Here is a 13,030-nt window from a genome sequence, read left to right as displayed (position 1 = left end):
AATCGAGGCAGGTTAGGCGTTATAGTTGGCTTACTGAGGAAGGGTGCCGTAATGAGCACAGCCCTAGAGTCTGTATTTTGCACGTGAGCTTGTCCCAGTGAGAAGACTCTTCTGCCCAAAGAAAATACCTAGTGGGAGCCCCATCAGTCCTGCAGGTGATGTTGGAGGGGTAAATTGAGCCCCACCAAGTGGGCAAGAAAACTAATTTACACACCAAAGTTTAAAGCTTCGCTGCAGTCACATAAATGCAAATGCTTGGAAACTCAAAGTGCAGACGAGATCAAAAGAATAGAGACGCTTTCCTTGACAATACGCTTTTAAAACATACACAAGGGCACTTGGGTGGCTCACTCCGTTAAACGTCTGACTGCAGCTCGGGTCATGATCTCACGATTCATGAGTTCAAGCACCGCATGGGGCTCTGCTCACGGCTTAGAGCCTGGGGCCTGCTTCAGATTCCGTGTCTCCCTCTCTCGCCCCTACCCTGCTTGAAGTCTCTTCTCTCTCTCTCTCTCTCTCTCTCTCTCTCAAAAATAAATAAAAAAAACACACAAAACCATACATACCAACTCTCAAAACACCCAAGAGCTGTTGCTTTAAGAAGTCCGACTCTTCAGCCTCACGTGACCCCCTGCGCCCAGATTCTTTTACAGCCCCTTAACAGAGGCCAATCGCGAGGCGGGAAGCCTGCGGGTGGGCGGGAACTTCGCAGGACGCTCGCCGATTGGTTGTGCTCCTGGAGGGCGGGGCCTGGGCTCAGAGAGAGGGAATTAGGGTGAGCAGGGTGAGTGGGAGCTGCCTTCGCCGCCACCGCCGTCTGGGTAGCCGCCTTTGCCGCGCCAGAGCCTTCAGGTGAGCAGGCCCTCGCAGGCCCAAGGACTCTCCGTCCCGCTGTGGGCCCCGCACTGACTAGCCTTAGCGCCGGCTCCGCTGGGGGCCCGCCCCCTTCGCTGACCACGTGACCCAAGTTCGGTAACCCCTGACCTCCTCCACCCTACCCCAGCACTTCTGGATCTGGGATGAAGGGAGGCTGGGTGGGAGGATGCGCTCCCCCGACGCCCGTGGCGGTCAGTTCCCACGCCACTTTACCAGTGTGGCTAGTGGCTGGGGATGCAGAGGAGAGGAGGTTGAGGAGGGGGAGACCTTGGTCAGAGCCAGGACTTTGTGGGTCTTAATATAGGCACATAATAAGGAAAGACCTTTGCCCGTGGGCAGGACTTCATGCTCCCATTTTACAGGCAGGAAAACAGAAACTTCAGAATTATCCATTGGCGGGCCTCCAACTCCAGTCTTCGGGCTGGAAATCCAGGCCTTGTCCCTCACACAGCCTACCGCTCTGATGACTAGGAACAGGAGTTGAGTCCCTGCTGCCTACTTAGTGCTCGCTGGATGTTCTTGGACAAGTCATTTCACATTTAACCTCTCTGAGCCTTGATTTCCTTGGCTGTGAAATAGACACGATACTTACATAACATCTATCTCATTGTTACTGAGAATAAGATGAAGTATAAGCCATATAAAGCACCTAACTGTGTGCCTCAGGCATAGCATGTGCTTGGGAAAAATAGCTATTCTTTATTCGGTTTTGCAGCAAGCGTTTATTGAAGGAGTATTATGTGCTGACCCTGTGCCGGACTCTGGGGATGCAAAGGTGAGCAAACTGGCATGATCCTAGCTGGGCATGGAGCTTACAATATAGTGGGGAGGTGTTACCCACACAGTTACACAATTGTATAGTTACCAACTGTGATAATCGCTTTGAAGGCCAAGTACTGGGACATTGTGGAGGTCTGAGAAGACTTCCCTGAGCAAGTGACATTTGAACTGAGATCTGAAGGAGCCACTAGGAGCTCACTAGACAAAGAGATTGGAGGTGGAGGAGGAGGAGAGTGTTTCAACTAGGGGAAAGAGCGTGTACGAATGTCCTGGGATCAGGTGTTTTGGGGGAAATGGGAAGCGGCCGTGGCGGGAATGCAGAACACGAGAGGGAAAGAAGTGTTGCAGAAGTCGATGGATACGCAGGGCTTTGGAACCATGGTACAGGCTTGTTCTTGATTCCAAAGGCAATGTAGAGCCACTGGGAGAAATGCGGGAGGCCGGGTTAGGGACCTGGAGGTTTTTGGATTTAGGGACCTGGAGGTCACTGGTGACCCAGAAGCATCTGGAACTGGGCCTTGCTGCCTGTGGTGCCGATGCCTCACTTTGGCCCTCGTGGGCCTGCCCTCTCATTGTGGTGTCCGTCACTGGAATCGTCCATCAGTTGCTGTTTTTGTTGGGTTCTTATTCTGCCATATCCTGTGAACGGAAGAGCAGGTTCCTGCTGTTAGACCTCTAAGCCAGACTGGGGAAGATCAGACACATGGGCAAAAGCCCAGCTACTAAAAGCCTGACAATCCCTAATGGCATTTGGCGAGGAAGACCTTAAATGACAGACTGGATTTGCCTTAGCAAAGAGGAGGGGTGGGGGCTTGGAGTAGAGAGGGAGACGACCAGCCTGAGCACTGGTGGTGGAGCACAAGGCAGGCTGGAAGACTCTAGGCTGGTCTTACTGGGAGGAGGGATCAGCTTGAATAGCTGGGGGGATTTGGGACCAAATACAGAATGTCAAGCTGGGAGCCGCCTGGGTGGCTCAGTCAGGTGAGCGTCACGGACTTCAGCTCAGGTCACGATCTCACGGTCGGTGAGTTTGAGCCCCGTATGGGGCCCCTTGCTGGCAGTGTGGAGCCTGCTTGGGATTCTCTCTCTTTCCTTCTGCATTTCTCTCTCTCTCTCTCTCTCTCTCTCTCTCTCTCTCTCTCAATAAATAAAGAAAAATGTCAAGCTGGGGAGTTTAGACTTTCTTTTAGAACCAGCGTGGAAGTACTAAAGATTTCTGAGCAAGGGAGTGTCAGGATACAAGTAGTGTTTTCATCAAGACTTAGTAGATAGTGGTGGTAGCAAGAATCAGAAGGAAGAAAACATGACTTTTTTTTTTTTCTTTTTTAAGGTTTATTTATTTTTGAGGGGGGCGGGCAGAGAGACGGGGACAGAGGATCCGAAGCAGGCTCTGCGCTGACAGCAGACAGCCCGATGCGGGGCTCAAACTCACAAACTGTGAGATCACGACCGGACCAGAAGTCAGACACTTAAACGATTGAGCCATCCAGGCGCCCCTGAAGTTTTTATTTGTAACTAACCATGGTAACATCTTCCATCATCCCTTTGGGTGGTGTTCTGGTCCTTGGCTTTTTCATACACCGTCTCGTTTTGGCCTCATAGCCACCCTGTGAGGTAGGGAGGGCAGCGGTGATTGCCTGTATCTTACAAGTTTGAACACCAGGGCACACGCTGATGACCAGGGCTCTCAGTCACATTCACTCAGGAGGTGGTAGATCATGGCTGGGACCCAGTTCTGTAAACCCCCTGAGGCCAGGCACTTTCTCAGGCATCCCTGTTGTCTGACCCAGCTCGTCTGTTTCTTGTTCTTAGCCTCAGTTTCCTCGCCTGGACACTCCGAGCCTCTGCGGCTCCTTGTTCAGGGATTCTGGAACAAGAGCAGCGAGACTGGTTCAGAAGGCCTTGAAGTCGGGCTCCTGGGCCCTGAGGGAGACTGGGTGGCTTCTCAAACCTTCTCTCCTGGCTCCCAGCTCCGTCGGGGCCATGTCCGAGCGAGAAGAGCGGCGGTTTGTGGAGATCCCTCGGGAGTCGGTCCGGCTGATGGCGGAGAGCACAGGCCTGGAGCTGAGCGATGAGGTGGCAGCTCTTCTCGCGGAGGATGTGTGTTACCGTCTCAGAGAGGCCACCCAGGTACGCCCCCCTCGCTCCCCGCACCCCTCCCCGCTCCCCTTATTCTCTCCTTGATGGCTGCCTCCCACAGGGATTTATTACACAGCTGTGTTTGCGGCACCTGCTCTGAGCTCTGAGGGACAGAGGCGGTCCTTGCCCTCTCCGGAGCTCCCCTTTCAGCCAGTGGGGCTTCTGGCAAACAAAGTGCTGGCTGGGCATCGTCCCCCCATTGCCCCTCTTCTCAACAGCCCCGCCAGGCAGGCCAGGCAAGTTCACACTCACATTCTGCGTGTGAGAAACTGGGTCCCAGAGAGGGAACGTCACACGGGGGGGGTGCTGTCCGCACCAGAGCAGAGCCAGATTCCGGGCTTCCTGGTGTCCTCTTTGCCTCCTCCCCAGGCTGTCTCTCTTCCCCTGGGGACTCCATACCCCCTTCTCCCTGTCCCCTGACTTTGTTCCTCCCCTCCCAGAATAGCTCTCAATTCATGAAACATACCAAACGGCGGAAGCTGACTGTCGAGGACTTCAACAGGGCCCTCCGCTGGAGCAGCGTGGAGGTGAGTTGAGCGCGGGCTGCACAGGGCTCAGGTGGCACGACCCACCCCGTGCCCAGCACAGACCTAAAGACCAAATGTGCACACAGGGGCAGCTCACAGAAACCACAGGGTAGGTGCCCCGGGGGCCAGGAGGTTAGGGAAGCCTTGGAAGAACTGGGACTTGAGCCGGGCTTTAAAGGGAGGCTTGGGTTAGGCTAAGCCAAGAGAAGAGGAGACATTCTGGGTAAGGGAGGAGCCTGGGCATAAATGTGAGTATTAGACTGTCCTGCACAGTTGTTGTGGGGCAGGGACTTGAGGGAAGAAGATCATGTTTAGAAGAGAATAGTGTTGGGGTGCCTGGCTGGCTCCGGAGAGCATGTGACTTTTCTTTTTTGGTGGGGGGAGAGCACAGGCCGGGGAGGGGCAGTGAGAGGGGGACAGAGGATCCAAAGCGGGCTCTGTGCTGACAGCAGAGAGCCCGATGTGGGGCTCAAACTCACCAGCCGTGAGATCATGACCTGAAACGAAGTAGGATGCCTAACTGACTGAGCCGCTCAGGTGCCCCAGCATGCGACTCTTTTATTTTTTTTTTATTTTTTATTTTTTCAACATTTTTTATTTATTTTTGGGACAGAGAGAGACAGAGCATGAACGGGGGAGGGGCAGAGAGAGAGGGAGACACAGAATCGGAAACAGGCTCCAGGCTCCGAGCCATCAGCCCAGAGCCTGACGCGGGGCTCGAACTCACGGACCGCGAGATCGTGACCTGGCTGAAGTCGGACGCTTAACCGACTGCGCCACCCAGGCGCCCCCCCCAGCATGCGACTCTTAATCTTAGGGTTGTGAGTTCGTTTGAGCCTCATGTTGGGCCTGGAGCTTACTTTAAAAAAAGAGGGGGAGGGCACCTGGGTGGCTTAGTTGGTTGAGCGTCTGGCTCTTAATTTCGGCTCAAGTCATGATCTCAGGGTCCTGGGAGCAAGTTATTCTGAGTAAGGAGCCTGCTTGGGATATTCTCTCTCTGTCTCTCTCTCTCTTTCCCTTTCCCTCTTTCTCTCTCCCTCCCCCCGCCGCCCCTCTCTTCTGCCCACATGCTCACACACGCACTCTCTAAAATAAAAAAAAAAGTTTATTTAATTTTTTAAAAATGCTTTTTGTTTATTTTTTAGAGAGTGCAAACAGGGGAGGGGCGGGAAGTTGGGGGGCAGAGAATCTGAAGCAGGCTCTGAGCTTTCAGCACAGAGCCCGATGGTAGGGCTTGAACTCACGAACCCCAAGATTGTGACCGAAGCCAAAGTCGGACGCTCAACCAACTGAGCCACCCAGGTGCCCCTACATTAAAAAAAAAAAAAAAAAAATTATTAAAAAAATATAGTGTTTTCAAAGTTGGGTGAATGTTTGGAGGGCTGGCGGCAGGGGGTTGGGTCTCAGAGCCCGTATGGTTATGGAAGGACAGACCAGGCTCTACTCCCTGACCCCTTGAGTACCGGATGCTCCAGCCAAATTCCCGGCAATAGGCCTGAAGCCTCAGGCATCTCCCCTTTTCTCAGACTCTTGGATTTCCCTCAAACGTAGGCTCCCTGACCTGGTCGGTAGATCGCCTCTTTCCTCCCTGGCTTCAGCCTGCCCTCCGATCCTCTCTTTGCTCAGGCTGTGTGTGGCTACGGATCCCAGGAGGCGCTGCCCCTGCGCCCTGCCAGGGAGGGCGAGCTCTACTTCCCTGAGGACCGAGAGGTGAACCTGGTAGAGCTGGCCCTGGCCACCAACATCCCTAAAGGCTGTGCCGAGACAGCTGTGAGAGGTGACTGCCGAGGTCCTGCATGGGGTGGGGACAGGAACTGGGCTGTCAGAGGAGGGGTGGGTGGGGCAGAACTCCTGCATGCGGTGGTGCTACGAGGGGCAGAACCCCCTTAGCTGACCGATCTGTGCTCTGGTTCTAGTTCATGTGTCCTACCTAGATGGCAAAGGGAACCTGGCGCCTCAAGGATCAGGTAAGGGGTAGTACGGGGAACGGGCTTTCTGGACTTTCCTTCCTTAGGAGCTGGTGCTCCTGTACCTCTCTGCTTCTTTTTTTTGTTTGTTTTTAACTTTATTTTGAGAGAGAGCGCAAGCGTGAACAGGGGAGGGGCAGAGAGAGGCGGGGGAGAGAACCTAAAGCAGGCTCCTCGTTGCCAGCGCAGAGCCCAATGCGGGGCTTGAACTCATGAACCGTGAGATCATGACCCGAGCCAAAATTGAGTTGGATGCTTGGAAAAAAAAAAAAAAAAAAACGGAGTTGGACGCCTAACTGACTGAGCCACCCAGGCACCCCTGTACCTCTGATTCTTCATCTCACGAGTATTTACTGATGCCCCGTTCTGAGTGGGCACTAGTCCCTGCCCAGAGGGCTCGGATTTGGAGCTATGAGCCCAGACCTGGGACCAGTCATGATGCCGGGTGTTGGATGCTAGCACAGAAGTCTGGGCGACTGGGTCCCCTGAGGGCAAGTGTCCAGGAGGGACTGAGGACTGAGCAGGAACCTGCGTGGCAGAGGACAGGTGGGAGGCACAGTACGGAGCACAGAGGCGTGGAAAGCCTGCAGGCTCAGGGCTGAGCAGGGCTGCTCCGAGGAGTTGGTGGCTGTGTGCTCTGGGAGTCCCGTGTGAACAGGCTTCTGGTGGGGAGGGGAGGGAGGGGAGCCGGCAGGTGAGGCTGGGCTGGGCTGACCCTGACCACCTCCTGCCCATCCTCCCACAGTGCCCAGCGCCGTGTCTTCGCTGACCGATGACCTTCTCAAGTACTACCAGCAAGTGACTCGAGCCGTGCTGGGGGACGATCCGCAGCTGATGAAGGTGAGCGAGTGGACCCGAATTGGGGCACAAAGTCCAGTTTTCAAATCCCCATGGAATTCGTTCTTTTTTTTTTTTTTTTTTTTTTTTTTTTTTAAGTTTATTTATTTACTTAATAAATCCCAAGCAGGCTCCACATGCTCAGCACAGAGCCCGACACGGGGCTCGATCCCAGAAAGCAGGAGATCATGACTGAACCCAGAGCAAGAGTCAGACGCCTAACTGACTGAGCCACCCAGGCGCCCCCCACAGAGCTCTTTCAGGCCCCTACTTCCTGTCCACTGCACACACCCGATGTGGGTGGGAGCGGGGGTGCAGGGCTCTGAGGCCGCCCTCCTCCAGGACCGCCTTGCTCTGCCCACTCCAGCAGGAACCCCTGCTCTCCAGGGAACGGGCAGCTCAGCAGGGCCATGTGGGGGGACTCGGGTGGTCAGTACCCGCACACCTTGATTCCAGAGCCTGCTCTCTGGGGTGCCTGTTGACTTGGGGCCGAGTGAGGCAGCCACGTTGCGGCTCTCATTTGTGTGGAGTTGAGAGGGAGAGAAGGGAAGCGGAAGGAGCCGGGGTCAGGGTGCCCGGCCAGACCTGCTCGGAGAGACCCTGCCGCTTTAGCCTCTGGGACTCCGCAGGCTGCCTGTGGTCAGTCCTCCCGTGTCCAGAGTCGGGCGAGCGTTAGTTTGCTGGTCTGCTCCACGAGGTGGCCTCTCGGGGTTTCTATCCTTCTTCCCATGTCTGGCTGTTGCTCCCGTTCCTTAGGAGCTTGGCTCCGGTTCCCCAGGCACCGTGCCGATGGGATGGGTGCGGGGCTTGGGGGCTGAGCTCCTTTCCCACTAGTCTGCTGTCTGCTGTCTGCTGTTGTGGTGCCTGAGCATAGGAGCTCTATCCAGAGGGGTCTGGAGGTCACAGGTAGTGGAGATTCAGGGTTAAGAGGACTTTTCTCATGTACTTAACTCTTTTTGCTGCTTATAAAAGCTGTATCAGCATGTTTATTATAGAAGTATTGTAATATAAAGGGGCACCTGGGTAGCTCAGTCAGTTAAGCATCCGACTTCGGCTCAGGTCATGATCTTGTGGTTTGTGAGTTCGAGCCCCGTGTCAGGTTCTGTGCAGACAGCTGGGAGCCTCGAGCCTGCTTCGGATTCTGTGTTTCCCTCTCTCTCTCTCTGCCCCTCCCCCGTTCATTGTCTGTCTCTTGTCTCTCTGAAAAATAAATACACGTCAAAAAAAATTTTTTTCAGGGGCGCCTGGGTGGCTCAGTCGGTTAAACGTCCGACTTCGGCTCAGGTCGTGATCTCATGGTTCGTGAGTTCAAGCCCCACATCAGGCTCTGTGCTGACAGCTCGGAGCCTAGAGCCTGCTTCGGATTCTGTGTCTCCCTCTTTGCTCCTCCCCCATTCTCACTCTGTCTCTATCAAATAAAAAAACATTAAAAAAAATTTTTTAAAGATTTTAAAAAGAAAGTGAAAGTTTCCCATGGAAACATGGTTTCTCCCCCCCCAAGTTTTAACTGTAATTTCTCTAGTATAAACCAAGGTGGTATTATAGTAAACATCTGGTTTTAGAACAAGTGCTTTTCTCAGTTAAAACCACGTTGGCCACTTAGGTTGTGGGGAGTTTTTATTATTACAGACTGTGCTGTGAGTGGGTATGTGTGTAAATGGGTAACTTTTATGGTGGGTTAAATTTATAGAAGTACACTTGAATAATCAAAAAATATGAACATTTACATTTTTTAAAAATTTATTTATTTTGAGAGAGAACATTTAAATTGTCATACATAAGAAGTAAACTGTCCTCTAAAACATGTCAGTTTAGGGGCACCTGGGTGGCTCAGTCAGTTGAGCGCCACACTTGGGCTCAGGTCGTGACCTTGCAGTTCTGTGGGTTCGAGCCCTGCATCGGGCCCTGTGCTAACAGCTCAGAGCCTGGAGCCTGTGGTGGATTCTGTCTCTCCCTCTTTCTGTGTTTCTCCCCTGCTCACGCTCTGTCTCTCTCTCTCAAAAATAAATAAAGATTTAAAAAAAAAAAAATTTTTTTTAAATGTCAGTTTCTACTTGGGGCTGGAGGACCCAGTGCAGTCTGGCCTCTTCCTTTTCAGATCGCTCTCCAGGACCTGCAGACCAACTCCAAGATCGCAGCACTCCTCCCCTACTTTGTTTACGTGGTCAGTGGGGTGAGTGACGCGGCTGGGGCAGGGTGGGGACGGTTTGTGGGGAGATAACCCAGCACCGGGTAGGGCTCGTGGCAGGCGCCGTCACGGCGGTGGGCTCCTACCTGCACCCTCGTGTCCCCCTAAGCGACCCTCTTCTACAAACAGGTGAAATCTGTAAGCCACGATCTGGAGCAGCTGCACCGGCTCCTGCAAGTGGCTCGGAGCCTGGTTCGGAACCCACACCTCTGCCTGGGGCCCTATGTCCGCTCCCTGGTAGGGAGTGTCCTCTACTGCGTGCTGGAGCCACTGGCTGCCTCCATCAACCCTCTGAACGACCATTGGACTCTTCGGGATGGAGCTGCCCTCCTGCTCAGCCACATCTTCTGGTAGCCGCTGGGCCTAGCTGAACGAAGGGTGGGGCTGTCACAGTGCCGAGGGGTTGCGTTCGGGGGCGGGTGAGACGTCTGGCTTCGAGGCCATGCGTTGAGGGGGCAGGGAGCCTCTTCCATTAGAGCTTCCCAGTCGGTGTGCCTCGGCACGCTGGGATTCTAGAGACGGACACCCGATATCCCCAGGGTTGGGCCCTTCGGCCCTTCAGGTAGCCTTCGCTCCCCCTTAGCCTTCCTTGTCCACTTACCCCGGTGCGCCCCGACCGGAGTCCAGTTTAGGCTGCCCTGTGCCTCGTTCTCCTCTCTGACCGAATGCCGCTCCCGTAGGACACACGGGGACCTTGTGAGTGGCCTTTATCAGCAGATCCTGCTCTCCCTGCAGAAGGTGTTGGCAGACCCCGTGCGGCCTCTCTGCTCTCACTACGGGGCTGTGGTGGGGCTGCATGCCCTCGGCTGGAAGGTGAGGACCCCGGCCTTTCCCACACACAGAGCCGTAAGAGCTCCCATTTGTAATCAGAAAAATAGTATTTGTGTGTCTTTTATCATGAAAATGGTATATGCTTGGGCCGCCTGGATGGCTCAATTGCTCAGGCATCTGACTCTTGATTTTGGCTCAGGTCATGGTCTCGACGGTTCGTGGGTTTGAGCCCCACATCGGGCTCCGCGCTGACAGCATGGAGCCTGTTCGGGATTCTTTCTGTCTCCCTCTCTCTCTGCCCCCCGCTTGCTCTCTCTCTCTCAAAATAAAAATAAATTAAAAAACTAAAAAAAAAGGTATATGCTTGCTGTTGCCATGTACTGAGCTCTTGCCTTAGGCCCCACTATTTGATAGCTTGCCTTTCTGTGTATAAATGTCTTATCCTTTCAGAAGTTCTACATGGCAGGTATTAGTATATCCCCACTTCATAAATTCCTGGCCATTCTCTGTTAATCATGTTAAGGAACCACCCCTCAATTCCTCTTGTATTCAGGGTTTGTTTTTTGTTTTTTTAATGCTTATTTATTTTGAGAGAGACAGAAGGAGCCTGAGTGGGGGAGGGGAAGAGAGAGAGGGAGAGAGAGAATCCCAAGCAGGCTCAGCACGGAGCCTGATGCGGGTCTCCATCTCACAGACTGGGAGATCATGACCTGGGCCAAAATCAAGAGTTAGGTGCATAACAGACTGAGCTACACAGGCATCCCCTTGTTTGTTTTGATAAGCTCTCAGACTGTCTTTGTAAATGTTGGCACTGTGTCTTTTTTTGTGGTTAGATATTTTATTTAACTACTACAGTTATAGAATTATTTAAGCTCTTACACTTGAGTCAGCCGTAAGTTGTGTTTTTCTCGGAACTTGTTGATTTAACGTTTTCAAATCCTCAGGCTGTGGATGCCTAACCAAAGAACTCTTAACGCATCAAAGCCTGTAACAGATGTCACATCCTCTGTGAAGTCTTTTTTTTTTTTTTTTTTTTTTTTTTAAATAGAATGTGCAAGGGGCGCCTGGGTGGCTCAGTCGGTTGAGCGTCCGACTTCGGCTCAGGTCACGATCTCGCGGTCCGTGAGTTCGAGCCCCGCGTCGGGCTCTGGGCTGATGGCTCAGAGCCTGGATCCTGCTTCGGATTCTGTGTCTCCCTCTCTCTCTGACCCTCCCCCGTTCATGCTCTGTCTCTGTCTCAAAAATAAATAAACTTAAATAGAATGTGCAAGAGTGAGAGGAGTGGGTGGAGGGAGAGGGAGGGAATGTTAAGCAGGCTTGTGACCTGAGCCAAAATCAAGAGTCCATCGCTTAACTGAGCCACCAAGGCCATCCATCCTCTGTGAAGTCTTAATTGCTTTCCTCAAAATTAATCACAGGATTAAAATCATATAATCGGAGTCCAGGCCTCGGATCGGTTGTTTGTTTTTGTGCAGGTGGTCTGAACTGAGTCCCAGTGTACATTTAAGCAATAGTACTTGCCTATTGACTGTATAGGGTTAATAGTTGGCAAATTAAATTTGTCTGTTAGCAATGGGCATTACCTATATCCTCTAGCCCTTGTCATACATGTCAGTGATAACAGGGTCACTTTACGTGGTCTTTGTACCTGACCTTCATTCTCAGTGCTTAGCCGAGGCTTGGGCATACAGTGGGTTCCAAATAAACGTTGGCTGAATACGCCAAGCTGAGAATTTCCTGTCAGAGGTAAAAGTACGTCTTCCGTGGGCAAGGGTACTTGAGAGGCAATAAGCAACAAGGTGCTTACTGCATTCCCTTTTCCCTTCCAGGCAGTAGAACGAGTACTGTACCCGCACCTGTCCACTTACTGGACAAATCTGCAGGCTGTGCTAGATGATTACTCCGTATCTAATGCCCAAGTTAAAGCAGATGGACACAAGGTCTACGGAGCCATTCTGGTGAGCGCCTGCCCCTTCCAGTCTCCCTTCCCTGGCGTGAGCTCAGCAGCTCACCTGCCTTAACTTTGGAAAACTCGACGGGCCCAGGTGCCTCCTAGTTCTTGCCTATCCTAGTCCCTCTGCTCTTACAGGTGGCCGTGGAGAGACTGCTGAAGATGAAGGCCCAGGCGGCAGAGCCCAGCAAGGGGGGCCCAAGCGGCAGGGGGTGCCGGCGCTCGGACGACCTGCCCTGGGACAGCCTTCTCCTGCAGGAGTCTCCCTCCGGGGGCAGCGCGGAGCCAGGCTTTGGGTCTGTCGTCCCGCCGCCGCCAGGAGGCGCGGGGCCGGAGGATCCTTCCCCGTCGGTGACCCTGGCGGACATCTACCGGGAGCTGTACGCCTTCTTCGGTGACAGCTTGGCCACCCGCTTCGGCACGGGCCAGCCCGCGCCCACCACTCCGCGGCCGCCCGGGGACAAGAAGGAGCCGGCGGCCGCTCCGGACTCGGTGCGGAAGATGCCGCAGCTGACGGCCAACGCCATGGTCAGCCCGCAGGGCGACGAGAGTCCCCGGAGCGGCGGCCCCGCGTCGGCCTCCGCGCCCGCCGCCTCTGAGAGCAGGCCGCTGCCGCGCGTGCACCGGGCGCGGGGGGCGCCCCGGCAGCAGGGCCCCGGCGCCGGCACCCGCGACGTCTTCCAGAAGAGCCGTTTCGCCCCGCGCGGCGCCCCCCACTTCCGCTTCATTATTGCCGGGCGGCAGGCCGGGAGGCGATGCCGCGGGCGCCTCTTCCAGACCGCCTTCCCCGCGCCGTACGGGCCCAGCCCGGCCTCCCGCTACGTGCAGAAGCTGCCCATGATCGGCCGCACCGGCCGCCCGGCCCGCCGCTGGGCACTGTCGGACTACTCGCTGTACCTGCCGCTCTGAAGCGGCGCTGGCCCCCCAGCCCCCCCCGCCGGCCTCTGTAAATAAAGCCCCTGTCGGAAGTGACGTCTGCGCGCTCGTGGGTCGC

General features: G+C 54.4%; 1 protein-coding gene across 4 annotated transcripts; it reads left to right on the top strand.

The window, feature by feature from the left end:
• Positions 1–754: 754 nt before the first annotated feature.
• On the top strand, positions 755–13,008 carry TAF6L (TATA-box binding protein associated factor 6 like). 4 transcript variants are annotated; one of them, XM_019414716.2, is made up of 12 exons: positions 755–852; positions 1,592–1,651; positions 3,627–3,786; positions 4,236–4,322; positions 5,949–6,099; positions 6,239–6,289; positions 7,035–7,129; positions 9,174–9,299; positions 9,444–9,664; positions 9,995–10,127; positions 11,915–12,043; positions 12,175–13,008. In XM_019414716.2, the coding sequence occupies exons 2-12, from the start codon at positions 1,644–1,646 to the stop codon at positions 12,943–12,945; spliced, it is 1,932 nt and encodes a 643-aa protein (XP_019270261.1). In that variant the 5' UTR covers positions 755–852; positions 1,592–1,643; the 3' UTR covers positions 12,946–13,008. The 4 variants fall into 4 exon arrangements, with proteins under 4 accessions (XP_019270261.1, XP_053755561.1, XP_019270259.1 ...); XM_053899586.1 differs by lacking the exon at positions 755–852 and adding an exon at positions 971–1,067 and having other exon boundaries at positions 3,469–3,786; XM_019414714.2 differs by lacking the exon at positions 755–852 and adding an exon at positions 1,004–1,067 and having other exon boundaries at positions 3,469–3,786; positions 9,225–9,299.
• The last annotated feature ends 22 nt before the right edge of the window (positions 13,009–13,030 follow it).

This window comes from Panthera pardus, unplaced genomic scaffold (assembly GCF_024362965.1).
Source record: "Panthera pardus isolate Hobbes unplaced genomic scaffold, ASM2436296v1 HiC_scaffold_12, whole genome shotgun sequence".
Classification (NCBI taxonomy): Eukaryota; Metazoa; Chordata; class Mammalia; order Carnivora; family Felidae; genus Panthera; species Panthera pardus.
This window is presented reverse-complemented; position numbering and strand designations above follow the sequence as displayed.

Bases quoted from the DNA above. Each gene is read 5' to 3' on its own strand.
- TAF6L (XM_053899586.1), top strand. From the start codon at position 1,020: ATGAAGGGAGGCTGGGTGGGAGGATGCGCTCCCCCGACGCCCGTGGCG. The intron at 1,652-3,468 runs GTGAGCAAACTG...TCTTGTTCTTAG, and splicing joins CGGACTCTGGGGATGCAAAG to CCTCAGTTTCCTCGCCTGGA. The intron at 9,665-9,994 runs GTAGCCGCTGGG...CCGCTCCCGTAG, and splicing joins CTGCTCAGCCACATCTTCTG to GACACACGGGGACCTTGTGA.